General features: G+C 53.0%; 1 protein-coding gene across 1 annotated transcript; it reads left to right on the forward strand.

Moving 5' to 3' along the window:
* Window positions 1-1,362: 1,362 nt before the first annotated feature.
* DLL4 (delta like canonical Notch ligand 4) lies at window positions 1,363-10,561 on the forward strand. The gene is made up of 11 exons (XM_020877590.2): window positions 1,363-1,825; window positions 1,930-2,199; window positions 2,692-2,749; window positions 3,526-3,789; window positions 4,188-4,248; window positions 4,336-4,466; window positions 5,930-6,099; window positions 6,262-6,481; window positions 7,646-8,348; window positions 8,843-8,951; window positions 9,478-10,561. Exons 1-11 carry the CDS (start codon window positions 1,760-1,762, stop codon window positions 9,481-9,483), a joined length of 2,058 nt encoding a protein of 685 aa, XP_020733249.1. The 5' UTR covers window positions 1,363-1,759; the 3' UTR covers window positions 9,484-10,561.
* The last annotated feature ends 11,362 nt before the right edge of the window (window positions 10,562-21,923 follow it).

The raw sequence follows: 21,923 nt of genomic DNA on the forward strand, positions 1-21,923 counted from the left end.
AGATCATACTCGATCTGGGCAACTGTTGGGCTCTGCGCCGTGCCCCCGCCCAAAACTCCCCCGGGCCCGCGCCGCGTCCCTGCTCCCCCCGCACCGATCTTATCGCCCGACGACAGCCATAGCTGTGCGGGCGGGCTGACAGCTGAAGCCACAGGGCCCCGCCGCCCTCAGCGTCGCAGAGGGAAAGCTCTCCTGCAACCCCCCGACACTGGGAGAAGCCGGCCCTCCCGGGTCTAAAGCCTCCAGGGATCACGCCGGTTCCGGGAAAGCAGCTGCACTGCCGCCGCTCTGAGAAGTGGGGCCACCCAGGGAAGACGCGAAGGCAAGACTGGGGGAAGCCGCCTGAAACTCAAAACGAGTCCGCGCGCTTCCAGTTCCAACCTACATGTCACCCAAGGAGAAGAGGACCCGGGTCTGCCGGACCTCGGCCCCTCACCTGGACTCTGGTGGCTGGAGCCAACTCTGAAGCCGGGAGAGTTCCTCCCTGCCCCAACGGAGCGACAGGACGCGGGGGCCGGGGCTTGAGGCTGTTGGGGTCGGGGGGAGAAGGTGGGCACTGGAGCTGAAGCTAAACTCAGGTGAGAAGAGGCGCTGAAGGCGGAACCAGACTCATTACCATACAGCTGCGGACGCGCCCCCCTTCTTCTCCGTTGAGGACCACGCCCCCTTATCCCCAGCACAGGGACTGGCACGCGCCGAGCCCAGGCGGGAAGCAGAAGGGAGGAGGCACGCGCTGGGCACGCCCCCTGCAACTGGGGAGGGAGATGCCCACCAGGTGGAGGAACCGAGCCCCCGAGCCTGGGACGCTCGGCCCCTCGCCTAGTCTGCACTGGCCACAGAGATGTTAGTGCGTCCGCTGTCTTCCCTGCTGCGCAGGGTGGTGGTAGGGTGCGCGGGCAGGTGGACGCTCACAGGTTGGGGGCCGACGACGTCAGGGCTCCCGAAGCTCCGGGAGGGTGAAGGAGATCCGAGTCCTTCAGCGCTGGTTTCGCTTTCTGAGCTTAAGTTCCCTTTACCTGCTCGAGGGCTGCAGGTAACTAACGCCGGCCGTGTACACACCGCCCACGGGGACTCCCCAGTGTCTCCGCCCCCACTACCATCCGGGAACCATTAGCTCATCTTTCGCCCCATTCCCCTTGGTCCTCCCCCTAGTCCTCCCAAGGCCAGTGTCTCCTCCTGCAACCCCGCAATCGCGGAGAACTGGTCACCTCGGCACGCTCTGAGCTGGGGGACCCAGGAGCTGAGTGAGAGCGGCCCAGAGGGGCGGGGACCTGTGCCTGACTGGCTCGCGGGGAGGGGGGGAAGGCGGGGGCGGAGGCCCCTCCGGGCGGCGCTGGAACTGTAGCAGCTAGAGGCCCGAGGGGAGGGGAGAGTGACCACGAGTCTGAGTGACAGGCGGGTGAAGAGAGGAGCCAATATATATAAGGAAAGCTCGGGAGAGCGCAGGTTTCAGTAGCGGCGCTGAGCGCGGTCAGTGAACGCGAGGCCAAGAGCCGCAGCTCAAGTCGCCTCAGTGCCGCGTACCCGGACACTAGCCTGCTTACAGCACCAGGATTAACCCGAGGACACGTCCTCAGAGCGGCTGCCACCCAGCCGCCCTCACCTGGATTACCTACCGCGGCAGTTGGAGCGCAGTTAGCGCGAAGGAGAGGCGGAAGGAAAGCCCCGAGCGGAGCCTGGCTTTTCAGGGACCCCTCCGGCGGTGGGACGCACGGGAAAGCTTCCTAGCCCGCGAGTGGAGAGAGCGACGCCCCAGGGGATGGCAGTCGCGTCCTGTCGCGCCTCGGGCTGGGCGCTACTGCTGCTGGTGGCACTTTGGCAGCAGGTAACGTCCCCACCACTCCCTCCCACCGCGCCCGGGGCCTGAGCCCCGGGCGTCCACCGAGCTGACCGCTCCCCTTCTTCCTTCTCTTGGTCCCTGTGCAATAGCCCGCGGCCGGCTCCGGAGTCTTCCAGTTGCAGCTGCAGGAGTTTGCCAACGAGCGCGGCGTACTAGCCAGCGGGCGGCCGTGCGAACCCGGTTGCCGAACCTTCTTCCGCGTCTGCCTTAAGCACTTCCAGGCGGTCGTCTCTCCCGGGCCCTGCACCTTCGGCAGCGTCTCCACGCCTGTGCTGGGCACCAACTCCTTCGCCGTCGGAGACGACAGTAGCGGCGGGGGACGCAACCCTCTCCAACTACCCTTCAATTTCACCTGGCCGGTGAGTACAGCGTTGGGCGCATTGGGAGGTCACGAGAGAAGGGGGCTCCGTAGGAACAAACCCTCTCTCTCGATTTCCTCACTCCCTCCAAAAAAAGGGGGGGGGGCACTCTTTTCTGATCCTCCTTTCCGACTCTTTCCTGGGACCTCACCCTCCTGTAGGCTCTCACCAGTCTATCTCTTCCCAGTTCTACGTCCGATCTTCTCCTAGATCTTGGGGTACGATTTTCATCACCTGCCACCCCGGCTATTCCTCACCTCCGAAAGACTCTCCCGTATATTATCCCTTCCTTCAACTCTCCTCCTACTCGGGATTCGCTCGCCTTCCCTGGTCGCGAGCGCTGCTGAGCACAGACCCGTTATGTTGACCCGGGTGCTGTAACTGTATCCTGCAATTAGATTAATTAAACCGGCTGCCGAAAGGCACCCCCACCATCCCCTGTTCATCTCGCCATCTCTCTGTCTCCCCCCGCCCCCTCCTTTCTGTTCCCAGGGTACCTTCTCACTCATTATTGAAGCTTGGCACGCACCAGGAGATGACCTGCGGCCAGGTGAGTAGCTCGCTTCGCGGCCACAGGGGGGCGACACGGCGCAGCGCCGAAAGAGTTAATCTGTAATAGGCGGGGGAAGTGCAGGGTGGGGGGTGGGGGGCAGGACGCTCAGCTAGGCCGGGAGCTGCGCCCCGCGCTGGACGCTCGGATTCCGCCCGCTGCCTGGACTCTGAGCACAATTGCGTTTCCTGCGGGTTATTTTTGGCGTGGGAACGCGGGGAGCACGGCGGTGAGAAAGGCCGAAGCTGCCAGCGCCGCTGACGGGCCCCTTCCTGTATTTTACACCTTTCGCGAATTCCGCTCCTTTGGAAAGGGAATAATGGCTTTGGGATGTTGTTCTGACACAGAGGAAAAGGATATTTCAGCAGCACAACAATTCTCACTTTGAAAAGGAAAAAGAAAAGCATTACCCATCTTTGAGGGCAGAACCCCTGAATGGGCACCAGAGGACCCTTTGCTCCCGGGGTCCTCAAAGGCCTGGAGAACTTTTCTTTTTTTTCTTTTATCCCCTCATTTTGACCTCTTTTCCTCTTTCCCCTGCCTATCTGCCTCCAGAACACTGGGATATCTTAACATCCTTCTATTGTCCCCTTTCTGAATGGTATCAGGCCCTCTGCACATGCACATACAGAGCAGCTAAGCAGTGGGACCCTGGGTTCCTCTGGCCTGTGCTTGCTGGCAGGTGGGGGTCATCTGGACAACTGGTTTGATCCAGCAGTTGCTGGCACTCTTGGGGACTGGCTGCCCTTCCTTGACCCGGCCCTCTGCCCCTTCAGAGGCCTTGCCACCAGACGCGCTCATCAGCAAGATCGCCATCCAGGGCTCCCTAGCTGTGGGCCAGAACTGGTTACTGGATGAGCAGACCAGCCCTCTCACAAGGCTGCGCTACTCTTACCGGGTCATCTGCAGTGACAACTACTATGGGGACAGCTGCTCACGTCTATGCAAGAAGCGCAATGACCACTTCGGCCACTACGTGTGTCAGCCAGATGGCAGCCTGTCTTGCTTGCCCGGCTGGACTGGGGAGTACTGCGAACAGCGTAAGCAGCCAAGCTCCCACCTGCCTGGAGGGGGGTCCCCGGAACAAACACAGTGGCATCTTGTCGTCTGCAGTCTGCCTCCCTTGGAGAGCGGTCTGGGCTGTCCACTAACTGGGCCTCAGGAACAGCTGGGGATGCTTAGGACGGGCTTGGACTCTGCCCTGTCTCTTCTTAGCGTTCCTCCCCATCATGCTAAGTCCACAAAGACCCCGTTATTGCACTGGATTCTCCTTCCCTGTGCCATTATTTCTCTTTAAGTCATCCATGGCTCCCTTGGGAGGCCAGGAGTGGGAAGTGAGCCCAGGAGAGCTGGGGGCACCCCCAGGGCAGGAGAGGGAGAGTAGGACTTCAGAGTCATTGGCATCCCGCCCTCACCCAGCCCTGTTTTCTTTCCTCAGCTATCTGTCTTTCTGGCTGTCATGAACAGAACGGCTACTGCAGCAAGCCTGCAGAGTGCATGTGAGTAGGGGACCGGAAGCTGTGAGGGGGGGAGCCGTCCCCTGGCCAGGCCCTCACCTCACCCCCAGCTTGTCTTTTGTTCTACAGCTGCCGCCCGGGCTGGCAGGGCCGCCTGTGCAACGAATGCATCCCCCACAATGGCTGTCGCCATGGCACCTGCAGCACCCCCTGGCAATGCACTTGTGATGAGGGCTGGGGAGGCCTGTTCTGTGACCAAGGTGAGTCAGGGCAGAGAGAGGGGATGGGCTGGGAGTGGAAACCAGAGCTGTCACCTGGACCTTTCTACTTGATGACTGCTGAACTTTCCCATTATCCTTCAAGGAGTTTGGGACTTGGAAGGATCTTAACTGGCTTAACATGAGCTGGTGGGTCCTTCTTCCTCAGGTGCTAGGGAGAGAGGGTGGCTGGAGAAGCCAGGAGGGTGACAAGTTGGCAGCCTGAAGGTGGCCTCATAAATTCCAACAAGGCCAGAGAGAGGGGTGCCGGGCTCAGTTCCTCTTTCTACCTTGTAGTTACCTATTAACCCCCTAAGTGTTTGCTTACCTGCCAGGGCTGTTTGAGCAGCTCTCCCCTAAACAGCTGTCTGGTGGGGTGTGCCCACGGGCTGCCCCGAGGCTGTGGGTGCGGGGGACCTCTGGGCGGAGTGACATCTAACCGCCTTCTCAGTGGGGCAGAAACAGCCTCCCTTGTTCTCCCCAGTAGCACTTGCCAGGCAGCTGCCTGAGCCCACAGTCTTCCTGGCGTTCAGGGGGCCGGTGACTCTTCTGGCTGTACGGGGGTCTGCCAGCCCCAGTGGTGGGGGAGGGAGCCTTTTCTCCTTCATCCTCATAGCCAGCTGCAGCGCGTTCCTCCCATTTTCAGGGTCAAATGGGGTGGCTGCTGCCATGGAGACACCAGCATAGGCCTGGGTAGGGTGGGCAGGACGCTTGCCAGGATAGAAAGAACTTGCCTGGGCCCTGAGTTGCTGGCAACAAGGGGCTTGGAATTCAGCCCCTGTATTCTTTGTGCATGTGTGTGTGTCTCACTCTGTCCCCCCTCCACTCCCCTCAAACACACACACACACACGCACACCTGGTTCCTGCCATGTCTCTTTCCTCTCCCCACATTTGCTCCCAGGTGACACAGTCATATATTCGTCTTATTCAAACATAGCCCTTACAGTCCCTGTATTTGCACTGTCTGGTTCTCCCTCCCTGTCCTCCCCGAATAAGAAAACAAAGACTTATATTTCAAAATACCCCCGTAACACATTCTGATTTTGAAAAATGCCTGGTAACCACCTATCGTGGCTCTGGCCTTCCCTCTACTCTTTCCACCTATTGAAATTGCAGCCTCCTTCCAGGCTTACCTCAGCTGCCCCTCCTCCATGAAACCTTTTCTGACTTCCTCCTCAACATGTGGCCTTGCTGTCCCCTCCTCTTCCTTACCTTTATGTGTTTGTGAGCTTACCTGCAGGAAGGTGTCCACTGTGTTTTTTCAATTTTGATTGATTGCCCTCCTCAGATGTGGTTCTAGATGCTTCTATATACATGATTTCATTGAGAGAAGAAGAAGGGTATTTGGACCTGGAAGACTGGGTTGAAGTGCCAGGTCCAACCATGGACAGTGAACTTGCACTCCACGGAGCCTGGCGGTGGAGACCGTTTTTTGGCTCTGCTCAGTCGGTTCCTGTCTCCACAGATCTCAACTACTGCACCCACCATTCCCCGTGCAAGAATGGGGCCACGTGCTCCAACAGCGGGCAGCGGAGCTATACCTGCACCTGTCGCCCAGGCTACACTGGCGTAGACTGCGAGCTGGAGCTCAGCGAGTGTGATAGCAACCCCTGTCGCAACGGAGGCAGCTGTAAGGTGAGGCCTAGGCCAGCTCAGAAAGGCAGAGCCCTGGCCAGGTGGTACCCGGGCATCCCCACCCCAGGCGGCCAGTGAATGTGCAGGCACTATGGGCAGGTGGGAGCCATGAATCCCTGCTCCCCAGGGTTTGACTTTGGCCCCTTTATGCTCTCATTCCAGGACCAGGAGGACGGCTACCACTGCCTGTGTCCCCCGGGTTACTATGGCCTGCACTGCGAACATAGCACCTTGAGTTGTGCTGACTCCCCGTGCTTCAATGGGGGCTCCTGTCGGGAGCGCAACCAGGGGACCAGCTATGCCTGTGAATGCCCCCCCAACTTCACTGGCTCCAACTGTGAGAAGAAAGTGGACAGGTGTACCAGCAACCCATGTGCCAATGGTGCGTCCTGTTGTCTTGCTAACCTGATGGATCGGCCCCGGGGCCAAGAAAGCTTCCTGGTGAGGGAGGGTCACAAGAGGAGAAGAGAAGCCTTGTGTGTCATTTTGGGCAGGCTGAGATGGATCTGCATCTGTTCTGGATGCTGAAGAGCTTGGTTGATCATCTGGGTGGCTTTGGAAGAAGAGCAGGTTAGCAGTGGGTGCAGGCCATTGGAGGGGAAGCGGTATGCACACTGCCTGGCTTCCATTCCTATTCCCACGTCCTGACCTGGCTGGGGTGGCCTCTGACCCTCCCCAAGAAGTCCTGGCTAGAGAAAGGGACTTTGAAGGCCTCATGTCCATCCTTGAAGGAGGCTAGCAGGTGAGGACCTGGCTCCTGGAGGCCTCACCTTGCCCCATGGCTATGGGGAACCCATAACCTTAAGGTGTCTGGAATGTTCAACATTTTGGGGGGCACCAAATATGTTGTCTTTGTTCTTTGTCTCCTTGGTCTACTGGTGACCATCTGGGAGACAGGCAGACAGGACTGTGCAGGGGAGAAAGCTGGAGAGGGACCGGAAGGGCCGAGATGGAATCTGCTCTCTGACTAGTCACTAGTTAACTCCCTGGAGCCACAGTTTCTTCATCACCAAGTGGGAAAATGTACTACCCGTCCTCTGTCTTTCATGTGGTTGTGACGCTTAAGTGAAACGATAATACATTTACTTGAGCATTTACTATACACCAGGCATGGGCTCGTGCCTTCATGCATTATTTTACCTAACCTTCGAAAGACAGACTATAGCATTCTTCTCTAATTTAACATATGAGGAAAATGAGGCTTAGAAATAAAATAAAGCAACAGGTGCCAGATCCTCAGTTAGAGAGAAACAGCTCAGATTCAAACCGAAGCATATCTGCTTGATTCTACTGTAAAGCTCTGTAAGCAGCCAGTGGTTTTTATACATGAGCCCACTGAGGCGTAGAGGACCAGGGTCATCCTCAACTCAGGGTCTCCTGACTCTTCATGCAAAGAACTCTGTAGCGGGATCTGTACATGGTGGCTGTGTCCTGGAGGCAGGAGGACCTGAGCTGGGAGCTGGTTCCTGGGATGGGGCACCCTCTGCTCCAGGGAGCAGGTGGGTTTCCTGGAGATGGCTGACTTGTGGCCTGTGTGTACCCATAGGGGGCCAGTGCCTAAACCGAGGTCCGAACCGCATGTGCCGCTGCCGTCCTGGATTCACTGGCGTCCACTGTGAGATCAACATCAGCGACTGTGCCCGCAGCCCTTGTGTCCACGGTGGCACGTGCCACGACCTGGAGAATGGGTTCGCGTGCACCTGTCCGTCCGGCTTCTCTGGCCGGCGCTGCGAGGTGCGGATGCCTGCCGAAGCCTGTGCCTCAGGACCCTGCTTCAATGGGGCCACGTGCTACACGGGCCTCCCTCCTGACAACTTCGTCTGCAACTGCCCCTATGGCTTCGTGGGCAGCCGCTGCGAGTTCCCCATGAGCATGCCCCCCAGCTTCCCCTGGGTGGCTGTGTCCCTGGGCGTGGGGCTTGTGGTGGTGCTCGTGTTACTGTGCATGGTGGCAGTGGCAGTACGGCAGCTGCGGCTCAGGCGGCCCGACGGCGGCAGCAGGGAGACCATGAACAACTTGTCGGACTTCCAGAAGGACAACCTGATCCCCACCGCCCAGCTCAAGAACACAAACCAGAAGAAGGAGCTGGAAGTAGACTGTGGCCTGGACAAGTCCAACTGTGGCAAACAGCAGAACCACACATTGGACTATAATCTGGCCCCAGGGCTCCTGGGGCGGGGGATCCTGCCCGGGAAGTATTCCCACAGTGATAAGAGCTTAGGGGAGAAGGCGCCACTGCGGATACACAGGTAAGCAGCACCTGGAGGCCCAGGGGCTTCCCAGGGACACACCTACGGTCCTGCCTAGGCTCCCTCAGGACAGGTGGGAGGCTGGCCCCAGGCCCTTGACTGCTTTTAAGCAAACAGGGGCTCTTGCCGCTGACAGGCTACAAATCCAATAAGATTTCTTCCAGGCTCCTTTTATCCCTCCTTCCCATTCACTCATTCATTCATTCACAAATGTCAAATGTCCACACTATGTCACTTGTGACTCCAATTTCCCCCCAGCATGGCTTGCCTCCAGTGGCAAACTGGCCTTTTCAGGACCTGAGACCCTCTGTGGCTGTCTCAAGGCCTGTTCCCAACTGCCTACCAGTCTAGCACTGGGTATCCCCAATCCCTGTGTCTTCTCCCGGAGCCACCTTGGCCAGTTCCCTTTGGCTCTCCAGGGTCCAGCTTAGCGCCCCACCTCCTCCAGCCCTCTGCTCATCTCTCCCTCACCGGCCTGTCTTGTGTTCCCTCAGTGAAAAGCCAGAGTGTCGGATATCAGCCATATGCTCCCCCAGGGACTCCATGTACCAGTCTGTGTGTTTGATATCAGAAGAGAGGAATGAATGTGTCATTGCCACAGAGGTGAGTGATGGGCCCGCCTTCCCTTCTAGCATGGGCCTTATGGGAATGAGAAAGTGGCCTGGTTACTCTAGACCCCAGGGGCTGCTCCTGAAGGGTGGGTCGGAACCCCTCCTTGGCAGGCCTGGTTCAGTGGCCCTTGGATCTCTGCTGGCCTCGTTGCCACAGAGGGTGTGAAACAGGAGCCGCGGTGGTGAGCCAGCCCAGTCTCTTCCTGCTGTGTTAGTGCTGGGCTGGGCGGCCGTGGCACCTGGCCAGCTCCTGGGAGCTGCTTCCCAGCTGCTGGTGGGTGAGGGTGGTTGCCTTGGGCCCCTCCTGCCCCTACTCACTGGCTTCCTTCACTGACCCCGTCATGGGCACAGACTTCCAGGCATGGGTATGTGTTGGGCCGCAAGACCAGGAGGGCTGCCCCACCTCCCCTTCACCCCACCTGCCTCAATGGCTTCTCCCAGGGAGGCCCAGGGCAGCCGTGGAAAGGGTGCTGGTACCCCAGGGTAACCCATTTTCTCACTTTCCACATGCCCCCCAGGTATAAGGCAGGAGCCTCCCCAGGACATCCCAGCTCCACCCCAGCAGCTGGACCTTCCTTCTGCATTGTTTACATTGCATCCTGGATGGGACATTTTAAATATGCAACGTGCTGCTCTCAGGAGGAAGAGGGAATGGCATGAACTGGACAGACTGTGAACCTGCCAAGAGATGCAGTACCCTTCCACATCTTTGGGTGTCTGTCTGGCATCAGATTGGCAGCCGCACCAGCCAGGGGAACAGAGGAGAGGAGAGGTGCCACTTGGACCCGCCCTGCCAGCAGTGGCCTTCAGAGGGCTCCTTGGGGCTCCAGTCTATTTTCCAGAGGGAGGGGCAGTGGTCCCGTGGGGCCTGGAGATGCTCTGGCTTCCACTGGCATCTGTGTTTCCAAAAGTGCCTTGGCCTGGGCTCCATGGCGACAGCTGGGTCCAAATCAGAGAGGAGAAAGGAGGCCAGTAAGGGCAGGGCCATCCGCCAGCCGGGAAGCCACCTGGTGCAGCTCTTGGCAGGAGTGTCCCTGCAGGTGAGGTGAGCTCCCGGAGTGGAGAGGAGGAGCACTTTCTGCCCCATGCTTCTAATGACTGCATGTGGGCCTTGCTCCTGACACTACCCCATCCTCTCCCTGGCCCGGGCTCTCTGGGTAAGGATATTGGTAAGCCTTCCCTGCCTTCCACAGCCTCTGGCCCTGGATGCCTCAGGCTCCTGTGAGCAGATGGGGGAGGGCCTGCCCCTCTTCCCAGCCAGGGGCACCAGGCCTAACTGGGGAGCTCCGGGCAGAGATGATGGAAATTCTGGTGAGGGAGAAATTGGGTGCTGTGGACACCCAGATCCTTCCCTCCTTGAAGCCCATTCCAACGGCCTTGAGCCTGGGCTCTGCCCACACCCACTACTGCCCCCAGACTACCCTTGAAGCCGATCTTCAGAAATCAATAATATGAGTTTTTATTTTTTTTTGTAGTTTATTTTGGAGTCTAGTATTTCAATAATTTAAGAATCAGAAGCACTGACCTTTCTACATTTTATAACATTATTTTGTATATAATGTGTATTTATAATATGGAACAAATGTGTACAGGAGTTTATTACTTCTTGGGTCCTGTCTTTGTGATGACAGAGTGGGAATCCTTCTGACTCCCCTTCTCATGTTTCTGCTGGCTTCCCCCCACCTCCCCCGCAGAACTCCCAGGACCTGTGCATGCACTTGGGATTGGCCTGCTGTGCTCCGGGCCCTTGTCCTCTTCTAGTCTTTGGGGAACTTGGCTTCACCCATCTAGTCCCCAGCCTGGGCCAGCCTTCTCTGCATGACGGCTTGAGGTTGGCTGCAGCCCCCTCTTGCTCCCACCATTCCTTGGAGGATATGCCCCCTGACCTGATTCTACCGCTCTTTTCTCTCTTAGTCTGAAAAGGCTTATGGACACCCTAGTCAGCCTGGGAGATACAGGAATTCATGGGAAGGAGACAATCCAGTCAGTCTTCCTCTCTTCAGAAGGAGTCTCTTGTCAGAGCACCAGGTCTCTGAACCACGATAATGTCTGGGCCCTTCTTCCTGCTGCTGCAGAGTTTTAGATGGACTGGCACTCTGCTCTTTTTTAAGCCTTGGCCAGGCACTGGTCTTTGTGCCAGGGGATTTGCCTTGGGTCTGTCCTCCTTGCAGCTGGGCAAGAGAGCTGGCACACTGCGCCTGTTCTGCCCAGAGCTTCTAGAGTTTACTGAAGACTGTAGAGAGGGGATGAGGAAGAGGAGGGAGGCTTCCCTGAGTCCAGGTTTCTCTGGCTGAGGCACTATTTTTTTTGACGGAGTTTCCAGTCTCGACTTCATGGCTAGCTTCCTCTAAGGCTCAAGATGGTCCCTAGAGTGCCACAGTCTTCTCTCTACAGCCACAAACATATCCCTGGAGAGCAAGTGATGAAAAATGAGCCACCAACAAAAAGCTGAGCAGATGCTCCTAGCTCTCAGGCTGTCCAGTAAAGCAAAATAGACCCAGCAGATGCTCCCAGTGGAGACCAAGTACATGCAGCGCTTCTTGCTTCCCTTGTCCTCCTCCCTGACACACATAGCATACTCACCCCTAATCTGGGTACTTATGCCTGATACAAGGGAGCAAGAGAGCGAGGCTCGTCCACACTCACCCAAGTGCACACGTTCCACACCTCACCACTTCTCTCTGTTCCCCTCACTGCACACACAGGGTATCAAACAGGAAAGCATTCAGGGAACCGTTCCCACAGCCCGAGCCGGCAGCAGGGGGAAGAACAACACGACCTCACTCTTCCTGCCCAAAATGAAACAGGAAAGCAGCTCCCGGGCCCTGGGGGGCGGGGGAAACTGGGCTGGGACACGAAGGCGAGATGACGAGGCTCCCATGTGGGGGACAGGTAGGACACCCGCGGGCCTGCACGTCCACACCACGGTGTTGTGCTGGGATGCACGGGCTGCCAGGTACTCAGAGAAGAGAGTCCTGAAGGGGAGCTGGCTGGTCAAACCCACTCACCCGATCTGATACCGAGCCAGCTTTCTGGGGAAAGAGAGGATCTCTTCATGCACTTGGCCTGGGCAGCTTCACCCAATAGCTTGTGCCAGGTTCCACCTCTACTGACGTGCACCAGGCACTTAGGGTGTGAACAGGCCACAGTGGAAGCCGTTCTTTCTCTGGGATGTCCAGGTCACTCCCTGAGGGTTTGGCCCCTTCTCATAGGTAAGGTACCCAAGTTTTTCCTGATGGAGTGTTCATGTGTACACGAGAAGCCCCAGGCTTGGCAGACACAAAGCCAAATGATAGCTGTGGACTCACTGTGAAGTGTTCTTCATGGCTTATCAAAACACCCATGCTTAATCTGCACTGGCATTTCACAAGAGAATTCAGAGCATAGCAGTTCCTTAGCCTGGAGGCAGTGCCCCGTCTAAAGGAAGGCCTAACCCACGGTGACTTCCAGTTCTGAGGACAGTGGCTTTTCCAGGGCCTACTGGCTGGTAACCACCTGGATATCACCGGTGGGAGGTGAGGTAGGGAGAGGCTGTGAAGAAGGGTGGTTCAGCTAGGGTTCCCTCTCCTGCCTCAGAGCCAGATTGGTCAGGGGATAGAAAAAAAGGACAGTGGTTCTTACCTCACCACCCCATTCTCCCCCTCCCCCGCCCCGTCCAGGGCTAGATGAGGCCACTAGACAACTCAGGTTGTGCGGCTGCTCCACTTCTTACGAGGACCCACGAGGGTCCTCCTCCCTGCCACTCTCTCCCCGCGGGTCCGCAGGATGACGACCCAGCCCTCCGCCCCAAGTGGCCCGCTGCATTCCGGGAAGGGATGGAAGTGATTCACTCGGGGAACTGTGAGTGTCCCTTCCCGGGGAGAGGATGCGCCTGGGAGGTCCCAGTGGCCTTCCCCAAGCGGTCGCGCCCTCCCTCGCGCCCAGGGCGCACGGCACTGCTGGATCCCGGCCGGCCTGGAGCCCCGAGCAGCGGCGGAAGAGGCAGGTGCGGCGCGCTGGCCCGGGTCAGCCCTCCACCTGCCGCAGCCCCGGGCGCCCCGGAGGTCCCGTAGCTCCGCGCCCCCCGCCCTCCTCGAGCTCTTTGTTACAGCCCGACTTCCTGTTTGCGGCCTCCCGACCCCGGCTCACTTCCCGGGCCGGGAAGCCGCCGAAGGCCGCGAGTTTCTCGGAGACTCCCCGCCCGCTCGGCTCCGCCTCCTGCAGCCCCGAATCCCGCCCCCGGCCGGGGAGCCCGCGTCGGGCCGCGGCCGCGGGAAGCCGGTGTCGCCGGCGGGCCATCGGGCGGGACTGCCTGGGCCCCGTTGCCCGGCAGCAGGGGGCGCTGAGCGGCCGCACGGCCGCACCTGGACCGGGACCGCGGTCGCTTCGCAAGGCTCGGGGTCAGCCCTTCTCTGCCCTGGAGGTCACCACGACGAGCCGGAGGAGGGGGCAGCCTGACGCGAGTTCAGGGTCGTTTTTGTCGCGTAGAGCTCCCACCAGGCCTCGGCCCCCTAAGCAGAGAGAGTAGACTGGAGAAAGCTCAGTGCGATGCTTTCCCCTAACTATGCTTCAACTGTGCCTGAGAAGCGAGCCCATCCCCAAACTGCGTTGTTCTCGCAACCAGCGCCCTCCCCACTTCACGGTCCTCTGGGCCACTCCTGCCCGCATCTTGCGTGGAAGGAAACGGGGACCGGCCAGAAAGGACCCCAGGTTTGAGCTGGGAGGCTGAAGCTCCTTCCCGGACCACCTGTCATTGCCAGGTGACCTGGGACAATCCATGCATTTCTTCATTCCTTCCACACTAATTGAGTACCTTTTATATGCCAGGCATTGGCAATAAAACATGGTCTGTACCTAGGAAGCTAGGTGTCTAGTTAATTATCTTTAACCTCTCAGAGAATCGCAATACCCTGTGTACATTACTATGAGGCTGAAATGAGTTAGTGTATGAAAATATTTGTGAGCAACAAGTCCATCCCCCCTCCCCAGCCACCCCAAGTAGGTTAATCTTTTTTAAATTTATGCCAGCAAACCACTTTGGGAGTTTTCACCATCCGAGTCCACAGGATGGGGGAGAGGTGCTAGAGAGGAGCTTGGGATCTGGTTGGATAGTCCCAACAGTAGCCCTGGACCAGGGAGGCAGCTGAGATGCCAGGTTGCCTCCACCATTTCTTCTCTTTGTGTCCCTGTTTTTAAGGAGCATCACTAGTCTAGGTCAACCTCTGATGTGGGGAGTAACGGAAGAGAGATCTGGGCTTCGGGAAGTGACGGCAGGACCCCAAGTCCTCTAGAGTTCCGTTCCCCTTGGAGATCCACCACAAGTGGCTTTTAGCCCTGCACTTGCTAGTATCATGGCCAAGAGTGGGCTCAGCATGTTCCCTTCATCCCCAAAGACCCTCTCAGGCCATGATGCAGGGTCCAAAAAAAGCCAACTGCAGCTGCAGTCAGAGACAGGGTAACTAGCATCTCAGGAGGCTGGATTTAGCAACAGGTCGGCGGCCCTGGGCCCATGGCTGTCCTGTGTCATGGCACCCCCTGCAGGGCAGAGCCAAAACCCTGCCAGGCAGGGCGAACTGTCTCCAGTGATCCCTCCTCCTGACTCATGCTGGAGGCAAAGCAGGCCCTGGCAGTTAGCAGACAGGTGTGTGCCCTTGACCTGTCCTAGGATTGCTTTCCCTTTCCCGCAGAGGCAGATATTCAGGCTAGGCCCTTCCTACTACTCTAGGATGTTCAGTTTCACTTCCATCAGTGACTCCCTTCCCTCAGTGCTTCCTCTTCTAGCTCTCTGATAAAAGAGAACTAAAATGTTCTGGGATCTCCTGCCCCTTTGCAGTAGGCCCCTCAGGTTATTGTCCCAGGTGCTGTCATTTAAAGCTTTACTTCCTTGGCTCTCAGAGTCTGTCCCCACAGTCAGGCCCATTTTGCGTAGGGCTCCTTTTCCAGGTTCACTTCTAAAGCCTGGTGCCACCACACCCCAGCATTTCTGTGGGATCTAATGTTTGCCTCAGACCCCATAGTCTCCCCTCTTTGCAGCTCTGTGACTCCACTGAAGTGGTCCCCACTATTGTTCTCCTCAGCCCTGAGCCAACCACTTCCTGCCACCACAAACTACACCTTTCTTGCCCCCTCCTTGGCAACTAGAAATGGGCAGGGAGCCAGACTTTCCCACTTACCCATGCATCCCTCTGCCAGGGCATGAGTGACCCCTTATAGTCCCTGATTTTTTGGGCAGGGGACCAAGTGGCCTTGCTCCCCTTGGCTTTGGATTCAGTTGGTATAACCAGCAGAGCAGCTGCCTTCTCCACTTCTCTCCCTCTTCTGAGGTGGACTGTATCAAGAGTTTCAGCTCCTCCTTCCCATTCTTCTGCCTGAGAGTTGGTGGGATCACATGGGTCAAGGACCTGAGGATACATTTATCTCTCATAGGTCTGCAGGAGATAATAGCCCCTAGTAGAATGTGGATTATTTAATTTATTTATTCATTCATTTATTTAAGCATCACCCCACTTCCCCCAAGCACACAAAGAAAATCTCCCTCTTTGCTCAAGAAACTATTCTGTTAATAGCATGCTTGGATTTCTTTACACTAACAATGAAATATCAGAAAGAGAAAGCAAAAAAACAAACTCTTGTGTAAAATTGTGTCCAAAAGAAATACCTAGGAATAAACTTAATCAAGGAAGTGAAAGACCTAAATGCTGAAAACTTTAAAACATTGATAAAGGAAATTAAAGATGGTTCAAAGAAATGGAAAGATATCCCATGTGATTGGATTGGAAAAATTAATATTGTTAAAATGGCCATACTACTTAGAGCAATCTACAGTTTAATGCAATCCTAATCAAAATACCCATGATATTTTTCACAGAACTAGAACAAATAATCCTAAAATTTATATGGAACCACAAAGCAACTGCTAAAGAAATCCCAAGGAAAAAGAACACAGCTGGATGCATAACCCTCCCAGGCTTCAGAAAATACTACAAAGCTACAGTAATCAAAACAGCTTAGAACTGGCACAAAAACAGACATGAAGATCAATGGAACAGACAAGAGAGGTCAGAAATAAACCCATATACCTACAATTAATTAATGTATGACAAAAGAGGCAAAAATATACAATGGAGAAAAGACAGTCTCTTCAGGGAGTGGTGTTGGGAATGCTGGACAACAACAACCAAGGAAATTAGAACGCTCCCTCACAGCAGACACAAGAATAACCTCTAAATGGTTTAAAGTCTTAAATACAAAACATGACATCATAAAACTCCTAGAAGAGAACATAGGCAAAACATTTTGGACATAAATCATAGCAATATTTTCCCAAGGCTAAAAGAAATAAAAGCAAACTTAAATAAATGGGTCCTAAGCAGACTTAAAAGCTTTTGCATAGCAAAGGAAAACATCAATGAAATGAAAAGAGAACTCAAATCAATAAAAGGGCAGAAGATCTAAATAGACCTTTCTCCAAAGAAGATATACAAATGGCCAACCAGTGCTGGGGTCCAGCCTCAGCAGGATCCAGGGGTACCCTCAGGATGAACGGCGACGGCAAGAAAAGGGGAGAGAGAGATAGAGACCAGACTGGAGGGGTGTAGTAAAGTCTGGCAAATCTTTATTTTTTTACCGTAGCTTTTATATTCTATGTTAGTACATTTTTAAGGGGAAGATAGTTTAATATTACATCAGCTTATCCTTCACGAAACCAGGGTGTTTCCTGCAACTTCTTTGTGAGAGTCTTGTACGTTATCTTCTGGCCTTGGGGCATATTGACATTTTGTGACCTAGGTGAAAGCAAAGCTGTTTTCCGTAATCTGTTCTTTAATGAACACAAAGGTCAGTCCTTTTGCAGAAGTTATCAGTTAAATTTATCTAAAAGGTTTACCACACAAAGACTCTGCAGCTCTGGTGAGGCAGCCCCTGTTTAGCATTCTTGGTTAAGATGAACAATTCTAAACTCTTATTTTTCTAAATCTTTAACCACTTTTAGAATAATATTTTTGTGTTCTCTAATAGGGCTTCCTCACCCCCCGAGGGGCTCTGTGCCTATTAGGGCCTTTAGCATGATCAGGTTCTTTATGCTGTTCATGATTAAGGTGTTGTGAGCAGTCATGTGCATTAGTACGCATTTGCCAAGCAGGCTAGAATGCCAGCAAAGGGGTCTAAATGGAAACACTCCTTTCATCCTGGATAATCTTATAGGATACCACCGTCAGGCGGACATATTAATTAAAGTTCTAGGTTGATTCTGTTTGGAGAGAAATCAGGGAAGGCCTTCTACCCGTGTCACAGAAATTAGGGAGTGGTCTAATGTAGCAAGCATCAGAAAGACAGAGATCATCTTTAAGGTGGGCGCTGGGGCAGCTTTTCGAAAGCCCTGAAGTCCTGATCTGCCTTGCTTGTCAGGCCTCTCCTCATGACCTTATCATGGGTGGGATCTTGTGTGCTGGCTTCCGGCAAACCAGCACACGAGAAGATGCTCAACATCACTAATTGTTAGAGAAATGCAAAGCAAAACTACAATGAGGTATCACCTCACACTGGTCAGAATGGCCATCATCAAAAAGTCTATTAAAAAAAAAGTCTATAAATAATAAAGCCTGGAGACGGTGTGGAGTAAAAGGAATACTTTTTTTTTTTAAGGAACACTTTTACACTATTGATGGGGAAGTAAATTGGTGCAGGCACTATGGAAAACAATATGGAGATTCCTTACGAAACTAAAAATAGAGCTACCATATGATCCAGCCATCCCATTCCCGGGCATATATCTGGAAAAAACAAAAACTCTCTTGTGAAAGGATACATGCACCGCCATATAAACAGTAGCACTATATACAGTAGCCAAGACATGGAAACAATCCAATTGCTGATCAACAGATGACTAGTTTAAGAAGATGTGAAATAGATATATTAGTTCAGTTCAGTTCAGTCACTCAGTCGTCCGACTCTTTGTGACCCTGTGGACTGCAGCATGCCAGGCCTCCCTGTCCATCACCAATTCCCAGAGTTTACTCAAACTCATGTTCATTGAGTTGGTGATGTCATCCAACAATCTCATCCTCTGTCATCCCCTTCTCCCATCTTCAATCCTTCCCAGCATCAGGATCTTTTCAAATGAGTCAGTTCTTCACATCAGGTGGCCAAAGTATTGGAGTTTCAGCTTCAGCATCAGTCCTTCCAATGAATGTCAGGACTGATTTCCTTTAGGATGGACTGGTTGTATCTCCTAGCTGTCCAAAGGACCCTCAAGAGTCTTCTCCAACACCACAGTTCAAAAGCATCAATTCTTCAGCATTCAGCTTTCTTTATAGTCCAACTCTCACATCCATACATAACTACTGGAAAAACCATAGCTTTGACTAGATGGACCTTTGTTGGCAAAGTAATGGCTCTGCTTTTTAATATGCAGTCTAAGTTGGTCATAACTTTTCTTCCAAGGAGCAAGTGTTTTCTAATTTCATAGCATATAGTGCTATGGTCACACAGATGGTAAATGGTGGAACTAGGTTCAAATCTGGACAAGCTAGTATTAGAGCTCATGTATGGGAAGATTTTTCATTCCTCTGGGATGAGCAGCTTCATAAAGCAACTTCTCCATTTAGCATAATAAATTCACACAGTCCCCGGGCTCCTAAGATACAGCCTTCCCTTGTTTCAGATAATGGTGCCCACTAACACCAGGAGTTGATTACAGTGACTGGAATGAGGAGAAGGAAATTAGAAGTGACCGCTTGAAGGAACAATAAGGAAGGATTAATTTGGAAAAGGTTCAGAGAAGGAAGCCACCATGTATGCATCATGTGCCAATCATGTGCGACTCTGCAAGGTGGAGGCAATCCTCTCTCATCAGCTGTTGTGAGCTGGTATCTCTGTGGGTATGACGTCTGTAGCCCCACCCTGAGGGGATTTTAGGAGAAAAGATGGGATGGTTGCTGCCAGTGTTGGAGAGGAACTGGATGAGGTGGGTGGTTTACTGCCTGGGAGTGTCCCACTGGGAGGGAAAAAGACAGATGTTGGCAAGGATAAGCAAGGACTAGAAACAGGTCAGACAATTTCCTGGGAAGGTGGTCAAGACCTCTGGGCCAAATTTTGTGGGGGTTCCTATTTTGAAATGGCAACCCACTCCAGTATTCTTGCCTGGAAAATTCCATGGACAAAGCAGCCTAGCAGGCTACAGTCCATAGGGTCGCAAGAATCAGATGACTGAGTGACTAACCCTTTTACACACTATTTTGAGAGGGTCAAAGTTAAACCTGTGTCTCACAGGATTCTTCCTTCTCTGAACTCCAGGGTTCCCTGGCCTTTTCCAAGAGCTTCACTTTTTCTGCCTACCTTTGCAGAGAACTTTCCATGTGCCAGGACTGTGTTGGTTTTCCTGGGCCTTCAGAAATGACATCTGCTCTCTGGGAGCTCTCAAGTTCTTAGGAGGCAGGATGTCAAAAGCTCATTAACAAGGAGGCTCTGGGGTTGGACAGCCTGCCTTGGGCTCCAGGCTATACGACTTGCTGCTGCGTCACTGTAACAGGTTACCTAACTTTCCTATGTTCCAGACTGCTCACCTGTGAAATGATATTTACCTCACAAAGCAGCAGAGCAAAATCACTTAGCAAACTGCCTAGCTCAGGATAAGCACTCGATACATGCTTCTGTTATAAGCATGAAGTGGAAGGGACAGAACTGAGGTAAGGGGTCTGGGAGCACGGAGGAGGGAGTGGCTAACTGCTTGGAGCAAGAGCTGGTCACTGATGAACTCTTCAAAGGAGTTATTAAAGCCTGGGGCTTTTAGGAGGAAGTCATGGAGAGTTGAGGAGAGTGGGCATCATGAAGATATTGCCCAGGTGATTCTGATATGCTATATCAGAGAACCATTAACTACTTAGCCAACAGAGAACCATTAACTACTCTTTAAAACTAATTTTATATTGTTAAAAGTTACATTTCATAAGCCTTGCAAAATAGAGGAAAAAAATCACCTATACTCTTAATACTCCAATCCATCCAACATTAGTATATGGTGTCCCCATCTTTTTCCTCATGAATCTTGTTTTTGTTGTTTTAATAGTTTTAATTATAGTGCATGTAATAGTTCCTATTTTTGCCTTACTATGCAATCATAAGAATTTTTACTACATTGTTTTCCTATTTTAAACTTGTTTTTCTAAACATAAGTAATTTATGTTCTCTTGAGAAATTCCCAATCTGAATTGGTATAAAAAAGGAAGTGCAAATTTCAGTAGTCCTACTACTAAGAGATGACCACAGCATTTTTATGTTCTTCTAGATTTTTTTCTGTGGAAATGAACACATTTAGACTTTTTAAGTTAAGAAAGTTATTTTAGGTTATTTAATAACCTGCTTTTCACTTAATTACATAAGTGTAGTCATACATAATTGTTCCCAATGACTGCACAGATTCAATTTCATGTCTATATCAAATTTATGTAACTAATCATCTATTGCAGGATTTTAAGTCATTTTTTTTCTGTGTGTGCGTTTCTCCACCTGTGGATTGACCATAATTTACTCGAACATTTAGCTATTTTTGGATATTTAAGTAGCTTTACTTCTTTTGCTTTTGTATAATAAGAAACTATGCATTGAAAAACCTTGAGGAATATGGCTTTCCCCCATATTTTTAATAATTTCCTGGAGTTGAAGTAATGGGTCAAAGGGCAGGCTATTTTATGATTCTGGATTGTATCATGAAGCTGCTTTCAAAGGGTTGTTGGTATTAATTTAGATACTTTCAGCAATGTATTAGTATCAGATTTTCACCTTCCACCCCACTACCAAAGGAGATAGATGGAGAGGGGATATTTTCCCTAAGCAGCAAATAAGGTGCTCATATGGACCAAAGAGGACAGGATAGAGAGGAGAAGCGAAGAGGGGAGGATGCACACGGGGAATGGAGGGAAGGAGAAAGGAAAAACCAGAGACAGCCATTCGTCTGTATTTTTTTTCCCCATTTGGAAACGTAATTCATGTTCCTTGAAGAAAATCCAAACTTTTCCATATTTACATTTAATATGAAAATCCTCCTCTGGTGACAGTCTCCGCTTACAGTTTAAATATATTATTCCATATTATTTCTTTTACTAATATTAATGTATAACTTATTTTGTTTTTAAAGATCTAGCTTCATACTATACACACCACAGTGCATTCCTACCAGAGATTTTATCTTTTGGCACCTTCTGTGTGCAGATCATTTTTAGTTTAACCATCTAATTGCTTTGCCCCCTTTCCCTGCCAGAGGAGTCACCCTGCCCCTCATTAGTAGTTCCCCGACCTCAGCAGCAGTCCTTTGGAGCCAGTTCTGCCAAATGCTGGCCTTCTGCTGCCTCTGTTTCCCTTTGACCCTGGCCGCTGCTTAGGGGGCCAACCCCAGGCGGCCTGCAGACATTTCCTGGGTCAATAGCCAGTAGCCAAGGGCGAAGGCTGGTAGCTGCTTACGGTCCTCTGGGGACCTCACCTGGGCCCTCCTTGCCTTCCACTTTCAGAACCTCCGTGCCTAAGATTAACCCAACCATTGTTGCCAAAATATCCTGTCCGAACAAAACTAAACCCATCGCCTTGGGGTAGGATTGGCCTGGCTTTGCTGGCTTTATGGCTTCTCTCCGCAGGTCTGGCCACCACCACCAGAAAGCCGTTCCAAGCGCTCTGACCGGCTTTTCCCAGACTTTATTTTGGGCTTGGAGCGCCTCACACCTGGCCTGGGGCGTAGCCCCCATGTGATGCCTGCAAGCCCTGGCCGCCGGGTCTGACTCAGTCTTGCAGCTTCTGCAGAACCCCTTGTCAGCCCCGTGACTCAGTTTCTTCATTTGCTCACGCGTGCCAATAGCATGAGGCACTTATGCGGAATGCGGAGATGCCTCCGATAGCTTCTCCAGAGTACGTGCTCCCAGGCGAAGCCCCAGGGATGCGCGTTTACACCGCCCAGAGCTCTCGTTCTGGACGTGTCCTGCACTGATCCTGGTAATGA

The sequence above is a fragment of the Odocoileus virginianus genome, chromosome 6, assembly GCF_023699985.2.
Source record: "Odocoileus virginianus isolate 20LAN1187 ecotype Illinois chromosome 6, Ovbor_1.2, whole genome shotgun sequence".
Taxonomy (NCBI): Eukaryota; Metazoa; Chordata; class Mammalia; order Artiodactyla; family Cervidae; genus Odocoileus; species Odocoileus virginianus.